The sequence below is a fragment of the Columba livia genome, chromosome 2 (genome assembly GCF_036013475.1).
Source record: "Columba livia isolate bColLiv1 breed racing homer chromosome 2, bColLiv1.pat.W.v2, whole genome shotgun sequence".
NCBI classification, from domain to species: domain Eukaryota; kingdom Metazoa; phylum Chordata; class Aves; order Columbiformes; family Columbidae; genus Columba; species Columba livia.
The window spans coordinates 127,470,006-127,485,932 of NC_088603.1; the positions used below are offsets into that span (position 1 = coordinate 127,470,006).

The following is a 15,927-nucleotide window of genomic DNA, read 5'->3' on the forward strand; positions in this document are numbered from 1 at the left end:
GGCCCCACACAGCTGAAGTGAGTAGGAATATAGCAAAGATATGTGGTTTTAAAATGGAATTTTAAAGTTACCTCAAATTCCACACAAATTTTACTCTTTATATTTGAACAACACTTGACGTCTTTAGCAATTATATTACCTGGTAGCTGGAAAGCCACTTTCATTAAAGATAAAAAAAATCAGATATCAGAAGCCTCTTTGGAGCCTTGTGCACATCTAATTATCTTTCTCAGTCTTAATTATTTAGCAAGTGCTAATAAACTGCACATATCATGACACTCATGTTTAATAAGCATATAAATTTAATTGATTTTTTTCCCTCTCTTTGAAGACTAACAGACACAGAATTCAATCACAAGGCAGTGGCATTATAACTTCCAATATAACATCAGGTTTTAATAAGCCTCCTGTTTGCTGCACACATGTGCTTAAGACTGCCTGGAAACCAAATCAGTAGAGAAAAGGGATTACTTTAGATTACTTTGAAATGTGCATTGTTTGAAATGGCCTCTAGTGACCAGCTTTCATGAATGGCTGATTTTACTTGTGGGGCATGTCATCTGGCTCGATTATACCAGGCTCTTTTGTATGACAAGTGCATTTCTTGGCTGTGTTGAAATATGAAATTCTAAAAGAAAGTAAATCAGGTGGTGAGAAATAAACTTAAGTAACTGTATGTTATTAGAAGCTTGTCACTTAGCAGCAGGCACTCTTCTAACTGAAAAATATGGAGGAATTTTCTTTTAAAACTTTCACAGATTTGAAGTTAGTATAAAAATATTATTTTTAATTTTCTTTAATGGTTTGGTCAACTATATTAACAGCATTAAAATCAAAGATGTGTTTTCCATTTTTAAAGACAGATCATTTCTTCTGCAGTTATGTATTTTTAAAATGTTATTGGAGTTTGTAGTTTTACTCTGACATATGAAGTGTTGGAAACTTTTGCCTACTAAGAATATCCTTTACCCTGTACAAAGTTATAAAAGTGGGTTAGCAAGTGTAGATTTTACTTTAAGTCACTGCAGACTTTTTCCTTTCCCGTCTGTAACTGTTTGCAAAATCGCAATGTAAACACATAATATAAGGTTATGATTCTCCCCGCCTGCAATTACTCTAAATCATAGTTACTTTAAATTAAACTAGCCTCAGGCTCTGATGATACATCATTATAATACATAGATTACATTTGGAAGGTGAGCAGATAACTGATTAATTTGTAAAGTGTGTTGGAAATGCAATAGATGATAGTTAGATTAGACCCAGAGAGGAACTACATTCTTTGTGTTCACTGTAAATCCTATATTTTACAACTAAGATTAAGGGATTAACCTTTAAGAAGAGATGGTAGGTCTCGCTTTTTCCTGACTTCTGCTGTACAGTATGTGTGTTTCTCATGGCTACAGACTTGATATTCCCACAGGAACCTGACCCACAGATTTCCGCGGTCATGCCTGGTTGTCTGAGATTGCGGTGTTTGCCTTTTAAATACAAGATAGAAGTGTAAGATGTGAGAAGAGCATTAACATTACTAAACTTAAATCAGACGTCTGTCAACAGCTTTTTCCACTTAAGTGCTTTACTATATTAGCGAAACTCAGAGTTGTTATTGTTGTTGTAGGGTGTTACAACCCTCTAGTTGTCAAGGCAATATGATTTAAGGAGACATTTAAGACTTCTGCACCGCTTGGCTGCTTTGGTGCAGATGAACATCTCACCTCCCTGACCTTTTATTGTGTATTTCAATCTGTCTGAACAATCTTCACACAATTACTAATGTCATGAAATTACTAATTTTGTTGGTTCTCTAATAGCACACCTGCTATGATTCAGACTTTGTGAGACCTTGAGAGGTCCATCCATCCTTTGAAATAAACAGCAAATATTCACAGAAACCGTATATGAGTGGCTGAGAAAACCACTTTCACTCCCTTTCACCCTGGAGTTTCCATGTATGCAAAACATTAATGAGTACAGCAGCACTGCCAGGTGGACGCATTTCACCTTAAAGCAAAGAACTGAAAATGGTAGGTGTAAATCACTGAATCTGACATTCATAGGGGCACTGGTGGGTGAAGCCAACTCCAGTTAAAATGATGCCAGTGACAGTGATTTCTGGCATTACAGGCAGACTGGCAGTCTTTTGAAATTATGCTGACCAGGTGCCCACGAATGTGACTAACCAGCAAGGTTGTATTGGAAACTACAAAACACTGTCAACAGCAGAATCGCTACTCTGTTTTTTTATGTATGATGAGAATTCTCCTTGTTGTCCTTCACCTTTCCATTTTTCTTATGGAAAATCTGATTTTGAGGAAACAGACAACATTGAAGTCATGTTGCTGTGAAAAATGTTTATCAAAGCCAAAACCATCAAGTCGGCAGGCAGGTCAGAGGTAAAATACATGGGAAGATAATGCTCCTCTGCTTGGGGTGAGGAAGGAAAGTTCATTTACTTGTGGTGATTCATATCTGAGGTTTTGTTTGTTTGAGGGGCCTTATTCATTTATTTATCAGAGATAACTGTAGGAAGAAATTATCCAAGATTGTCTTTTTCATGAAGGAAATGAAGCAATCTGTCGCTTGCAATGACGAGTTCTTCTGCTTCTTTTGCATGCTTTTGACATATTTTTGTGCAAGTCCCTAGCACTTGTCGGTGAATCTCAAAATGTCCTAAGTGGTAAAATGTTTGTTTGTGGACTGTATCTTAATTAAATACAACTATGTCAATTTTTGGAGGCAGGGAAATCTAAGTACAGATAAATAATTGGTGGGATATTAGATAGTAATAAGGAGCAACACACTAAGCCACAAAATTGCTACCACATTAGGAGTTTCTTGATTTAGGATCTCTGCAGTACCTTATATTCTCAGTTCACTGGGCACATTTATTGCTAATATCGGGGGAACTGAAACCGGAATTCTGGTTCTGAAACTACACAATCACAGTGCATATTATTACTAGTATTATTACTGCTGTTTCCTTTTTGGCCAGAGTTGATCCCTTTTTTTCTGGGTGGAAAGGCCACTAGAACAGCAGGCTTTAATCTATGACTTCGAATGATGTGATGTCCTCACTGCTCATGCTCAAAAGGAAACATCAACACTTTGGTGCAGAGAAGACAAAGTCATTGGCCTTTTGTTACCACTCATTATTGCCACATTTAATTTCAGATTTACAAACAAGAAAGAAATCAGTCTGTGTAAGCCAGGTTCTGTATGTAAGGATATGTGGAAGCCTCATTTGTAGAATATTAATTATGAAGAAGTCAATACATCTTTAAAGCTTAAAATGGAGTATGCTTGTGGATACTCAATGCACTGTTTCGTAAACATGTATGGTACTGGACAGTTTTTTACTGGCTAAACACAAAATGGCACTTTAATTGAGCATAGTAAAAAATGTGGACATGAAAACAAAGTGGATTTTCAAAGGGAAAATGCTCTTTTTTGAAAACTCTCTGTCTTTTGTTGTGTTCCAAATTAAGCACTTTCAGCCAATGCACTGAAAAATCTTAAGTATTTCTCAGCCAAACCGAATATAAAATCTACAAACAGTTTCAAAATATACTATTCTACCTTTTGCTTTTCTTCCTGGCCACTGAAAGATATTCTTTCAAGAGACTTAGAAATAAAATCTTCCTAGTTTTTGTTCCACATCACAAGAAGTGGCACTGTAGCCCTTCTTTGCAGTGCCTTGGCAATGTAATTCAAGTTTCATGGGTAATTAATTCTCCATGCCAACAAGTCCTTGAACTGCCTGTTACAATACTATCAGCATAGAAAAAAATATAAAGATCCAAGCTTTCAGATTTGATACTATGAAAGGTGAGTACAAACTACAAATTTGTGCTCCTGTGGTGGGGGCGGGGGGGGGAGGAGGAAATGACTGAAAGAAAAAATTACATTCACATGAGGAAAATATAGTTTCTTTGCTTTCTCTGCTTTCATTTATTTACTGACTACCTTTCAGTTGTCATAGGTATGTTCTATAGGAAAAATATTATTTAAATTTTCCAAATAGCATGTATAGAAATTGTGATCAGCACTTGATTACTTGGCTAGAGAAAAGCATTTTATAGTACTGTCTTGATTTCTGAACACAACACAAAAGAATTTATGTTTACTTCCCTATGTGAATTTGAAAAGGTCACTTTTAGAATTTCTTCTATTTTTATCTATTTCTCAAGACAAATCACAGTGTCTGTAGGGCACTTGTATACTGCGAGCTGATATCCAACACAAACACTGCAGCCTTGTCTTCCCTATCTAGCCTGTATTTTGACAGTTTTCTTTACCTTATTTCTTTCTAGAACTGGGAAACATGCTGTAAAAAGCCAAGTTGTTGAAGATTGCCTTTTAATAAAGATTTGTTTTACACAAAACTGAAATAGTTAGGAGCAACAAAAGGTGGCATTACTGTGATCTTGTACAAGAACCATTCAAATAAATTTGGATCATTAATTTTATACACCTAGGTCAGTTCTGATAGTTTTCTTTATCCACCAAGGAGAAAAAATCAGAGTTGGAAAAGAAACGCTTCATACTCTTTTTCCTAGAAAAGAATTGCCTAAGCTGGCCCTAACTTGCTGAAGTAAAAGGATTTTTTTAAAACTAATATAGACCAAAGAATGTGAAAGGAAGAATACTTGCTAATGTTCATTGGGATTAGTGTAAATTTTATTACCACTGAGGTGTAATTGTCAAGAACTTGCAGTTTCGTACTGTGGGGGTTTATTCAAACATGTTGGTGCCAATGTTTGCACAGTGCAGTCAGGATGACTGCGCTTTCTGGGTCAACATTGTCTGAAAAAGTTTGCTGCATGGTACAACTGAGGTAAGATACTAAACACGGAGTCTCACTTCACACAGCCTTTTGTGCTTTGTGAGGTGAGTCAAAGTTTTGCTATTTAAAGATCAGACATTTAGAGAAATTGTATTTCTGTTTTTGTACCAAGACCATGTGGTGTCTGATGTCAGAAGAAGGCTGACTTCTCCAGTAACCCTGGTCTTCCAGGTTTTTGTCAGCTTTTATGTGACTTACAACAAGTAGATGGAAATTGAAATATTTTTAAAAGTCAGTCCAGACTAATTACAGACTTCCAGTCTGCTTATCTGAATGTTGTGTAATCACCAAAATGGCATTTAATGTTAAATCCTGATCCCCCTGTATTGGCTTTGTAGTGCTCTAATGTTAGTCAGAGCCTGGACTGTTTGTTGGTGCAGAGACAATGAAAGACAAGATTTCCACACAACAGACACTTGGATTTTCCTTTTAAAGACATTCACACTCTTCTGGTGTAATTACAGCCTGCCAGAGTGAGGAGCATGAAACTGTTTAGCTTGCGAAGCTTAAAATAAAAGGTGTATGTGAAAACAAGAACATGATCCTTTTTCTAGCAGTCCAGCACCAAATCCCATCCCCTCCATCTCCTGTGGCTTCTTCCCCCAAAATTTAGAGCTCCTTCCTATTAACAGTTTTAGGTGAGTGATGGGGCCCTATTTGTCTTTTGTGTTGCTCTCATTAAATTATTTCCTCTTATTAATCTCCTTGTAGTTCACGCTGCATGTTTGAATATGATATCTCAGGTGTGGGTGCACAGATCTCGTGAGTTACGCTCCAGTCTAATTATCTCCTGTGCACCCCAGTTCCCATGCAGGCTCCCCCTTGGGCAGACCTTGAATGTTCTTGGGCGGTTTTGTGGGATTTTTTTATTGACTGATGTCATTGTGCTTTATCCATAGTCCCAAAATAAAACCAAAAAGAATATATGTGACAGGTCAATACCCTGGAGGGAGCAGGCAAGACTCTATGGTCTATTTCCCACCCCTTTCCTTTTTGCCCCCAGATATCCCCGCCCTTTCCTCGTATAACAGGATGGTTTTGCAGAGCTTCAGTCAGTAATGCCAAAAATGTTAAAGTGTTAAGTGGCTCCCGGTTCCTTCCCAGGCCAATCAGTCATTTTCAGTCACAGGTTTAAATCTGCTGCAGCAAACCAAGCCTCTGTGCTTGCATCAGGTCTTACAAAAGCAAAGCTGTTTGACTGACAGGCACAGAGAGGGGGTTCTGATAACGTACTGAGCCAAGTCTGGAAGCGGAGTGTCGAGGACGAGGCTGTGTCAGAGGTACTGTGCATTATGGATGAGGCACTCAGGTCTGTTGTTGATTGATTGAGGGACAGTTATGCTCTTTCACAATGCTGGGTAAGATCATCTGAACTGTCACTTAATATGAGCTTTCTTGTCTGTGGGAAGATGACTTTTCACGTAGTGATCCAATGCAGATTGCAAAAGACAGCCATGCTCTCCCCTCTGCTATGTCAGGGTTTAGTCGCCCATGCAGGTGAGTTAACCTAAAATAGCTTTATTGCTTGCCAGGTGCCACATGCTGGGATAAACTCTTGTTCTCAGAATCTCAGGCTGGCTATAAATGTTGGAAAAGCACCTGCATTTGATGATGTGAGATATATTTCTTATATCTCTAGCAGCCAAGGTGGCATCTAACCACTATGCAGACATGGTATCAAATTAAGTAGGAGAGCTGGGGGGGGAATGTAAATTTTTTCTACTCTTTTCTTTCAGGACAAAAAAAGAAGCTGTAACGAACAATTCTGGAGACTTTGGAGCACAGCCACAGTACTGAGGTCTTTGACTGACAAGTCTTCTGCTTTCACCTTCCTACAGGGCTCCTCCTACAGATGTTCTGAACACGTCTGCATCCTAGAAATTTTATACTGCACCCAGGTACTGAATGTAAGGAACATGCTGCATAAAAGAAGCGTGGGGTGTAGGAGAAGGAGCACTGTGAGAAATATACTAGAAGTCATGCCTGTATAAAATGCAGGCAGTAGCACAACTTCAAGCAAAATTGTTTGAGAAAGCGTAGTTGCAGAATGACCGAGTTTATTCTTAGAAAATTACAGAATAAAGCACTTATTCCACAATATGGCTTATAATCATGTTAAATGGTATGTGTCAGGCTTGACTTCTCTACATGTCATCCTTTCACTGTGTGACTGGAAGTTTATTTAGTGCTTCAACAACATTTCTTTTCCTCCCTACAGGTCTTGAAAACTAGAGCTCAGGCACTTCTGGATGTCTTTTCATTTAAATACTGGAGCTACTATGAAGTCGTCTTGGTTTACACTCATCTTGGCAGTGCTCAGTACTGAATTGCTAACAAGTCACTGTTCCACCATCAAGTCCCCAAGGTTCAGAGGACGTGTGCAGCAGGAGCGAAAAAATATCAGACCAAATATCATCCTTGTACTCACAGATGATCAAGATGTGGAGCTAGGTGAGAAATATTTTTTTTTTGCTACTTCATTTTGTCATGTGTCTTTCAGTAATTTCTGCCAAGCAGAAAACACTCTAAATTCAGAGAAGGTACTGGTCCTGGAACACAGTCAGAATGTGGGACAATTTTGGAAAATGAGATAACACGTATTATTGAATAGCATTCATCAGATTTAATTACAGACTTTAGAAAATACATGCTTATCAAAATCTGCCATGGAAGGCTTTAATCACCACCATAAAAGGAGTTAATAATGCATGCAAGGACATACAGGTAAAAAAACTTGCATCAAAAGCCCTTTTTCACTTTGTGACTTTCTGTGGTATTTAAAAATTTGAGCTTTTTAAGGTTAACCTTTTTCTCAGTACTGTATAAGTGAGCATCTATATTGTTCACATATTTTTCACATGCATGTATGTCATCTGACATGTTTATGCACACAGACAAACTGGCCTGGTTTCAGAACACAATATTTCTATGAATTATTAAAGTGTTTAAAATCCATCTGCTTTAAAACTATGCTATATGTATAAAAAGTAGGATAATTTTGCTTTCATAAGTATACTGAATATCTGAGCACAACCTGGACATACCAGCCAGAAGTAGTTTTCACATATTTTTCTTAGGGTGGAAAAAGTTAAAACACTTGGATGATGTTCCAGGAGGCCTTTGAATGTTTTCCATTAAGTAAGTTAGAAAGATATTAATGGTAGCTATACATATAGCTGATTTTTTGGTTCACTGCCCAAAGTGAAAAATCAAGGAGAGAAAGAGGATCATTTTAGGTTACCCCTAAGCAAATATTTTATTTTGGGGGTGGGAGGCAAGATCAAAAAGGTGAAAAATTGGCAAATCAATTTGGAATGAAGTCTTGCATTCTTAGTGTTTTTTAATGAAAGACATGTTTTTAATAACAGTATAGTCAATTTCTGAACAAAATGCATGTGACATTGAAAAATCAAAATGCATAATTTCTGAGAACTTATAACAAAATAGTTCATTTTTTCTAAGATCACATGCTTTCAGCCAAAAAGTTGTAGACAAAAAGTGATCTAGAAGCAGCTATTTAATTGCTGGCATTTTTGTATTTGTCATGATGCAATAATAATTCACACACTCATTCAGGGTTATGAGAACATAATTAATAAAGTGCATTTTGTGATTGAGAGTTAGTACCTTTATGAAGCAGAGCTCCAAGACTGGGCCTTTAGATCTGAGCACATCTTATCTTTTTTATTTCTCACTCTTTCAAACGTCTTCTCTCTTTAACCACCCTGCATAACGAATGGCTGTTTCCATCTCTATTTTTTGACCTAAAATACAGCTGTTACAGTAGGAATGCATTTCCTCTTGATAGAGTAATTCTGAAAATTTTGTTTAAAGGGTCAAGGCGTATCTTCCTTTTTGTGGTCTGCAAGAGCCTACTTTCTCCAGGGCACTGGGGAAGGTAGGTCAGCAGACACATCTCTGAACAACGTTACTGACTTGCTGTCTTCAGTCTTGCAAGAGGGTTTGCAAGTGGTGAAAGAGGAGGAAGGATGTACGAAGCCACTTTGTTCTTGTTGTAGAGCTCCTCTCTTTGAAAGCTGCTCTGCCCTGCCAGTTTTCAGGGCACTCTGGCTCTGATTAGCAGGCAGCTGAGCAATAGCCTGGACACATGTGCATTCCCTCTGCATTGAATGAAGACACAGGTTTCCCCTTTTCATAGATCATTTCACAGGAAACAAGATTCAGCCCTAAGACTTATTATACTGCATTATTTGCATTTCTGCTAATAAATCATTCCGCTTATTTGAAAAGTAAAGCCAGACTGTTTTCCATGTGTGAATTATCCCCTCACCCCTCAGTGATTCTTGAGAAAAATTTCAAATTTTCCGAAGGTCAATGTGAAGTAACACTTTCTGCCCCAAACAGAATCAAACTTTGGCATTGGTATGCAAAAATCACAAAACTGGATAGTCTCTCAGTATGGATTATTTGCTGTTGTATTCCCAGCACAAACATTTCTAAAAGCTGTTCTAAATGGATGCTTTAACATAAGAGCATACAAGGTATGTTATAGACTTCAATCAGAAAGGAGTTGTTTCCAGAGCACATATAAGCATTGAACCAAAATATTCATCTGCCTGGGTGCAAATGATATACATGGGAGTTATCCAAAGTAAAATTTACAAGAGGCAGGGAGCTTGCATTTAGTCAGTGCTGAAAGCATAAGAGTATGCACATCTTCCTATTGATCTGCACCATCCCCCTGAGTTTTGCATTCTGAATGCAAAGAAGTTCAGCAGAGCTGCTGTCTTATTCAGCTTATCAGATAAAACCCACAAATTGCTCCACAGGTTCAATCCAATCCTATTTATGCTGGGAAGAATGTATTACAGAGGAAGGATATTATAGATCAGCAGGTGCATGGCAGCTTAAGTGGTGTGAAGCAGCCTGACCCACAGCTCTTAAAGAAACTTGGCAATTATTTGAGCCCAGAAGCTGGGAAATGACTGGTTAAATTGTGCCTCTGTGCACTTCCCCTGCCAATAACCAAAGGGTAGAGGAAAAACTGCCCAATACAGAGGCAAATGAACATCTTGCTCAAGACAAAGCACCAGCTCTCACAACCCATAGCTGCCCAGAACTATGCCCCCCCTGGAGACAACCTGCTGCTGCTCTTCAGGGCACTGGCCTCAGCTCCCTCTGGGGTCAGGTCTGTACTCTGTTCAGCCATGAGTACAGGTATTTCCAAATTTTGCTCAGTCTTTAGTCTCTTCCCTGTCCTCCAGACACTCTATCACTTGCACACATCAGCACCTCAAACAGTGACCGCCCAATCACCATTATAATCCTCACTGTAAATACTATCTTGCACAATGTCAGAAAGGAGTCAAATTTAGTGAATACTTTGGTAGTTCCAGTGTTTCTAACAGACAGGCCTTTGAAATGTCACAGGAGTGGGAAAAGGTTGGGGGGGAAAAAAAAAAAAGTTAAAAATTAATTTGAGACATTTACTTCTTTCTATACCTTTGCTTACAGCCTAATGCACCACCCAGTGAGATCTGTATAAACCATCCACTGAGTGCAGCACTGGGTAAAGAGATCACAGCATCAGGTGGATACGTCACATCAGGCATAATTTGCCTGGTTTGCTTTCCATCTTCACTGGAACTAAAACAGTAAAAAACATAAGCTGAAAAATGGGGATATGTGCTGAGATCTGAGAAAGTCCACCACTTTCCTGGGGTCTTGTGTACAACCCATATGAAGACAAGGTGGCTCTAGCTATCGCTTTGTAGACTTGCCCACCTGTGAAACACCTGGATGAAAAACCATAGCAACTTTAAGACTTGTCATGAAACCTTGGTTATGAAACATGTTTCTTGATACATGAGAATAGACTGAGAAGGGACACTGAGTTTCTTGCTTGACAAAATTTGCTAATTTCTGTATCCAAAGTGGCCGTTCCCAGTTATCTGGTTCCCCTCAGGTGCTCCCCAATTGGTTGCATAGAGCATGAGGGTCCTGCTGTCAGACAGTGCCTGAGTACATGTGCCCTGAAGACTGTGGGCCAGATGGTAAAAAGCACAAGCTGCTATGACAGCTACGGACAGCCAAGTATTATAACTTATAGAAGCAAGTTTTATCTCCTACTTATGTTTTGTTTTCCAAATGAGGAAGTCTCACCTGCTTTGAAGTGCCTATTCCAGAATTTCCAGAGTCGCTAAATCTATTATCAGTGTCAGTAAGTGCATAGCTGGAGGAAAAACTTACTCATAAACAGCAGGTTTGCAAGAGCAGAGGGCTGACCCAGAAGAGGAATGAGGAAGAGCTCTAACAGCTCCTCATTTATAATTCATAGAGGCATGAAAGTGCACATCAGCTCTGTTGCTGTTACCCTGCATTTGTGTACCTGAAGAGTGCACTTTCCATCTGAGGACCTCGAAGCATTTTATAGCTGAGCTTTCCATAACAGACTGTGACATTTCAAAAATGGGAGAGCTATGGCAAAAACAAAACAAAACAAATACTAAAAAGAAAAAGCCAGCCTGGGGTCTAAGAAAAAGACACGTAGAATAAGGGTGATATTTCATTTGACTTTTACTCAACAACTCAGTGACATGCTCCCACTCATACAAATTGAGACCTTTTGTGTTCAGGGACCTCTCAGTTACTCTCCTACTTCTTCATCTCTCTAAACACGTGGATTTTATCTGTATTGAGCTCAGGAAAGCACAAATTCAGACGCTCTGCATTTAGGAAAAAAAGGCTGTGAAAAGCAAGAGTCCAAATTGATGGTGACTTATATGCAAGGTATTAAGGGTATCCTTAAAGACACAGACATTGGCACTGTACAAGGAAAAGATGAAAAGCTACCTGTTTCTTCCTTTTTTAAACCAAATAATTTTGATGAAAAAGATTTTGTATTCAGCAGTGACTCCTTAGCCCAGAAGCAAAACTGAGCATGCTTAACCTTAACTAGTAAGCTAATTTGTAAGATTTTATTGCTTACACCTGAAGTTGAGCCTGCTTGGCAGTTTTGTGGTTTTATAGCCATGTCTTCCATTGTTTCAAAACTTTTCTTTGACTTTCTAGTGGCCCAAACAAAATCACCAAGCAAAACTCTTATTGTATCAGTGGAATCAATGGATTTAAATCTAAACCTGCAACCAAATTAAAAAAAACAAACAAAAAACAAACAAAAAAAAGTAGAGTTCCAGAAACCTCTTTTTACCACCAAAATTGTGCAAGTACTATAATTCGCAGACTTGTTTTGTGGGCACATACTGACATATTCACAGTTCACTCTCACGCTTCAATCTCTGCTCTGATGGATAACAGAAAGAGCAAAGTTTGACAGCTGTCAGTAAATACTGACAGAACCTACCAGGAGCTGCTCAGTCTTTCTGCAATCAGAAATCTGCCAGCTCTGCCTGTTTCACTTTGTTGTTCACGAAGAAGTTTTGAAAGATGCAAAAACAGTCTTTGTTCTTTAAACTGGATCAGTGCAATTTCTTGAGAAAGGTGCTGAATTTTGGCAATATTTTTTGCATATGGATTTATCCCCAGAAACTGATTTTGAGCACGGTGCTTTACTATCCAAGCCAGACATGCTGATCCTGTGTCCACAGAAACTTTTCTCTAGAAAAGCTGGTACTGAATTCTCTTTCTCTCCTCCTTCCATCTCTCACTGCCTCCTTTACTTCCTTCCTCTCTTTCACTCTTTCTCTCTGATTATCTAAGAAAATGGAAAGAATTGTAACAGATCCATTGATAATCTCAGCACTTTACATATTTTACTGGCACATTGATTCATGATGCAGTCTGCACAATATACTGTTTTCTTACAAAACAAAACCAACCAGCCAACAGAAAAAGCAAAATACCAGAAACCCTCTGTGTTTGTGGAATCTTGAAAAATATTTTGGGTGATATAATAAACAACTTATATTTTCTCCTAAAATTACCTCAGCTACAGAGCAGAACAAACTGATGTTCAAAGGCAAGCTAATCACTGATACTTTACTTTTAACAGCGGAACAACAGCCAATATATTTTAACTAATTTTTGCAGCATGGTGATGATCAGTGCCTCTTATTGCAGGGTCCTTGCAAGTGATGAACAAAACCAGAAGGATTATGGAGAATGGAGGGGCCTCTTTCATCAATGCATTTGTGACCACTCCAATGTGCTGTCCATCACGTTCCTCCATGCTGACTGGGAAGTATGTGCACAACCACAATGTATACACCAACAACGAAAACTGCTCTTCTCCCTCATGGCAGGCTACTCACGAGCCACGTACCTTCGCTGTGTATCTCAATAACACTGGGTATAGAACAGGTAAGAGATAAATCAACGGTAGTTCTTTGTTTAAAGTGAAGATGATAGATATTCAGCAATGGATCTTGAATCACTGCCTAAAATGAAGTGACTATTGTCCCCAATTGGCTTTACAGAGCAGGGGTGTAGTGTTACAGAGAGGGAGGGCAGTACTGCTTGCTGGTCCAGATCCACAGCTAATGGCCATATAAAGAAACTCACTTGTAACGGAGCAGCATATTTTCACGTTTGAATGTCCCAGGTGGGAAATGAGCTGTTGGGCAGTTATACCTAGTGCAAAAGAGGCTCATTTTAGTGGCATTTTGGGTCTGAACTGGCAGTTCCAGCCGTGATTATGGTCAGTATCATGACCTGCTTGTGGACAGCTGCTAACAGTTGTGGAAGAAGATGTCAGGGCCAGGCTGGGGACTGGTGCCAGAGACCTCACAGGAGCCAAGTGCCTGTCATGGGAGTGAAACAACGTGAATGGTATAATTTAAACTTTGCCATGGGGCGATATTTCATTTGCATTTTCTGAAAAGGAGTAGAAACATGCCTTTAAGAAGGATTGTTCTGCTGTACACCAATAAGATTTGCTAGTTTTCTTGTAAATTCCTGGTGGTTTTCCGCAGTCAGGAGATCCCTTTCCTGTCTACAAAGAGCTCTTCTTATTCCTCTCGTCTGTGCTTCAGCCTGATGTAAAACCTGATTCATTTCTGCATCACCTATCCCCTAAGATTCAAGCTGTAGACATGTTAGGCTCCAGCCTGACTTCCCTTTCGCAAGGTATAGGAGTTGTGCAAGGTCATCAGGGTGCAATTTGTCCAGAAGTGTCGTTCAACTACAAAGACTCTCCTTTACAGAACCAACGAGGTACAGATCTCGGTGCCAGCTGCGTTCCTTACAATATAATTGGCAGCAAAGAAATTTGTCTCTATCAGGGGTTTAGGCACGAGAATGGATTGCTTTCAAAACATATAGCAGGGAAATGTCTTCAGGGTCTCAGCTTCTCCTAATTCTCTTAATGCTGCTATATCCAATGCTTTAAATGTATCTGCTTGTTTGCCATCTTTTTTTGACCACACAGACAGCTCATTATTTTTTCTTCTGTCTCTGCATCTGTAGTTCTGGAGACATTTTGCTTTTTTACACAGAATGCAGAAACAGACAAATATTTAACTTCTTTGGACCTGGTGTTTGCCCTGACACGTGCACTGAATAGTACTTCAGTCTCTATTAAGCTGGTTTCAGTGAAGTTGCCATCTGAGTACAGCGTTGCTAAACCTGAGTAAGGGTCAGCATTGAGGCTTTGGTGGAGAAAAAGAGGGGAAAGAGAACTGACAGTCACTTCTGGACACCATGCTGAATTCGCCCTCAAATATAAGCATTCTCTCATGGCTTATGTCTCAGAAATCCTTTCTGCTTGGTTGATGGCTGCTTTGTGTAGGAGCTGGCTTTCCTGTTCTTAAAAAGCTTGCTCGTATTGATTTGTAATCTAGTACTTGCACAACTAAATAAATGCCTCCTGCATAAACTGAACAGCTCTGTCACTAGCCCTGTCTGCTCATCTGGGAGTAAACACTCTGCTTTGGGTACATCTTCTGCATTGTCGTGTATCATGAAGGCACATGGAGGTGTCTACTGGATGCAGATTTGGCCCTATAAAATGGGAAAGAAAAAGCGGATAAAAGAAAAAGACAAGGAAAAAAAAACCCTTTCCAAAGGCAGGCAGAAAGAAAACCAGTCCCAACACTGTCAGGGTAGCTGAGTTCTAACCAAGGGCAGGAAGGAGAAAAAGGAAACGGAAACAAATGAAAATACTTGTATGAAAGTCCAATTCTGACCAAGGTAATTGTTTGACCCTATAATAATATGGCCCTAAAGAAGTTATCCATTCATTCCTTGTAAGATGAGTCTACCCTCTAATTACCTCGGCAGATTAATTAACATCAGAGCTTATAATAAATTTTTCAAGGACAGTGTTGCCTCATTAAAAAGTCATCAAAATTCCACTAACTAACTAATAATCTACACTTCACAGCTAGAAAGTTTAGAAAAATTGTAATGACTCAAGAATACCTGGCAGTCAAGAAGAATGGGGAGTTAAAAATAGGAAACTGGGGAGAGAGAGTGGCCACATGGTACAGAGGCTAGTTGTGACTCTGCTTTTATTGCAGACACTATGGATATTTACCCTGTGCTTTTCTACACGTTTTGAGAGGAAATTAGTATCCTCCTCAATAGCAAACTGAGGCAGAGAAAGAGAGATGAGTGACTCAAGTGGCAGACCTAATAAGGGACTGGTCCTGCTAAGGCAATGTCCAAAACCTCCAACCTGGTTCTCTGTTCAAAATTATGAGGATATAGCTCTCACTTTTTTGCATTGGATTGAATTATTATATAAGCTGGTGGAAATAAGGGGGTGGGGGAATGTTTATATAATGTCCTTACTTCTGTTCACTCTGAGTAGTTTCTGACATCTATAAAGCATCTGCTGTCTAAACCTGCCACAGTAATAAGTAAACCCTCTATATTGCAATTGATCACTTGTGGGAGGCTGCTTATGAGGGGAGTCCTGCTGAAGCCACGAGAAATCCATGCAAGCACAGCAGACCATTTAAAGAGCAGTCTGAAATGTGCTCTGATAAACTGCAGTATTAATTAGAGGCCACTGGGAAAACATGGCAAAGAACAGAATGTTTTTTTCTTTCCTTTTTCTGCTTTACTCTTCTAATCCTGTTCTACTCTGATGTGACCTAATGGAAATGTTGCATTTCATGGAAACATCCCTTTTTGAAGATTACATACCTGTGCTAAATCAT

General features: G+C 39.0%; 1 protein-coding gene across 13 annotated transcripts in view; it reads left to right on the forward strand.

The window, feature by feature from the left end:
- Positions 1-15,927, forward strand: part of SULF1 (sulfatase 1) — a 124,570-nt gene that overhangs the window by 53,101 nt on the left and 55,542 nt on the right. For 7 of the 13 annotated variants that reach the window (XR_010470613.1, XM_065053739.1, XM_065053741.1 and 4 more), the window contains 3 exons: positions 6,583-6,744; positions 7,065-7,297; positions 12,887-13,126. Coding sequence is in view for 12 of the 13 variants with exons in the window: in XM_065053739.1 (XP_064909811.1) it covers positions 7,096-7,297; positions 12,887-13,126 (442 nt within the window). In the remaining variant the exon portion in view is untranslated. Of the gene's footprint in view, positions 1-6,105; positions 6,127-6,582; positions 6,745-7,064; positions 7,298-12,886; positions 13,127-15,927 lie in introns of those variants that run through there. The other 6 variants (XM_065053742.1, XM_065053747.1, XM_065053740.1 and 3 more) reach the window with 2 other exon arrangements.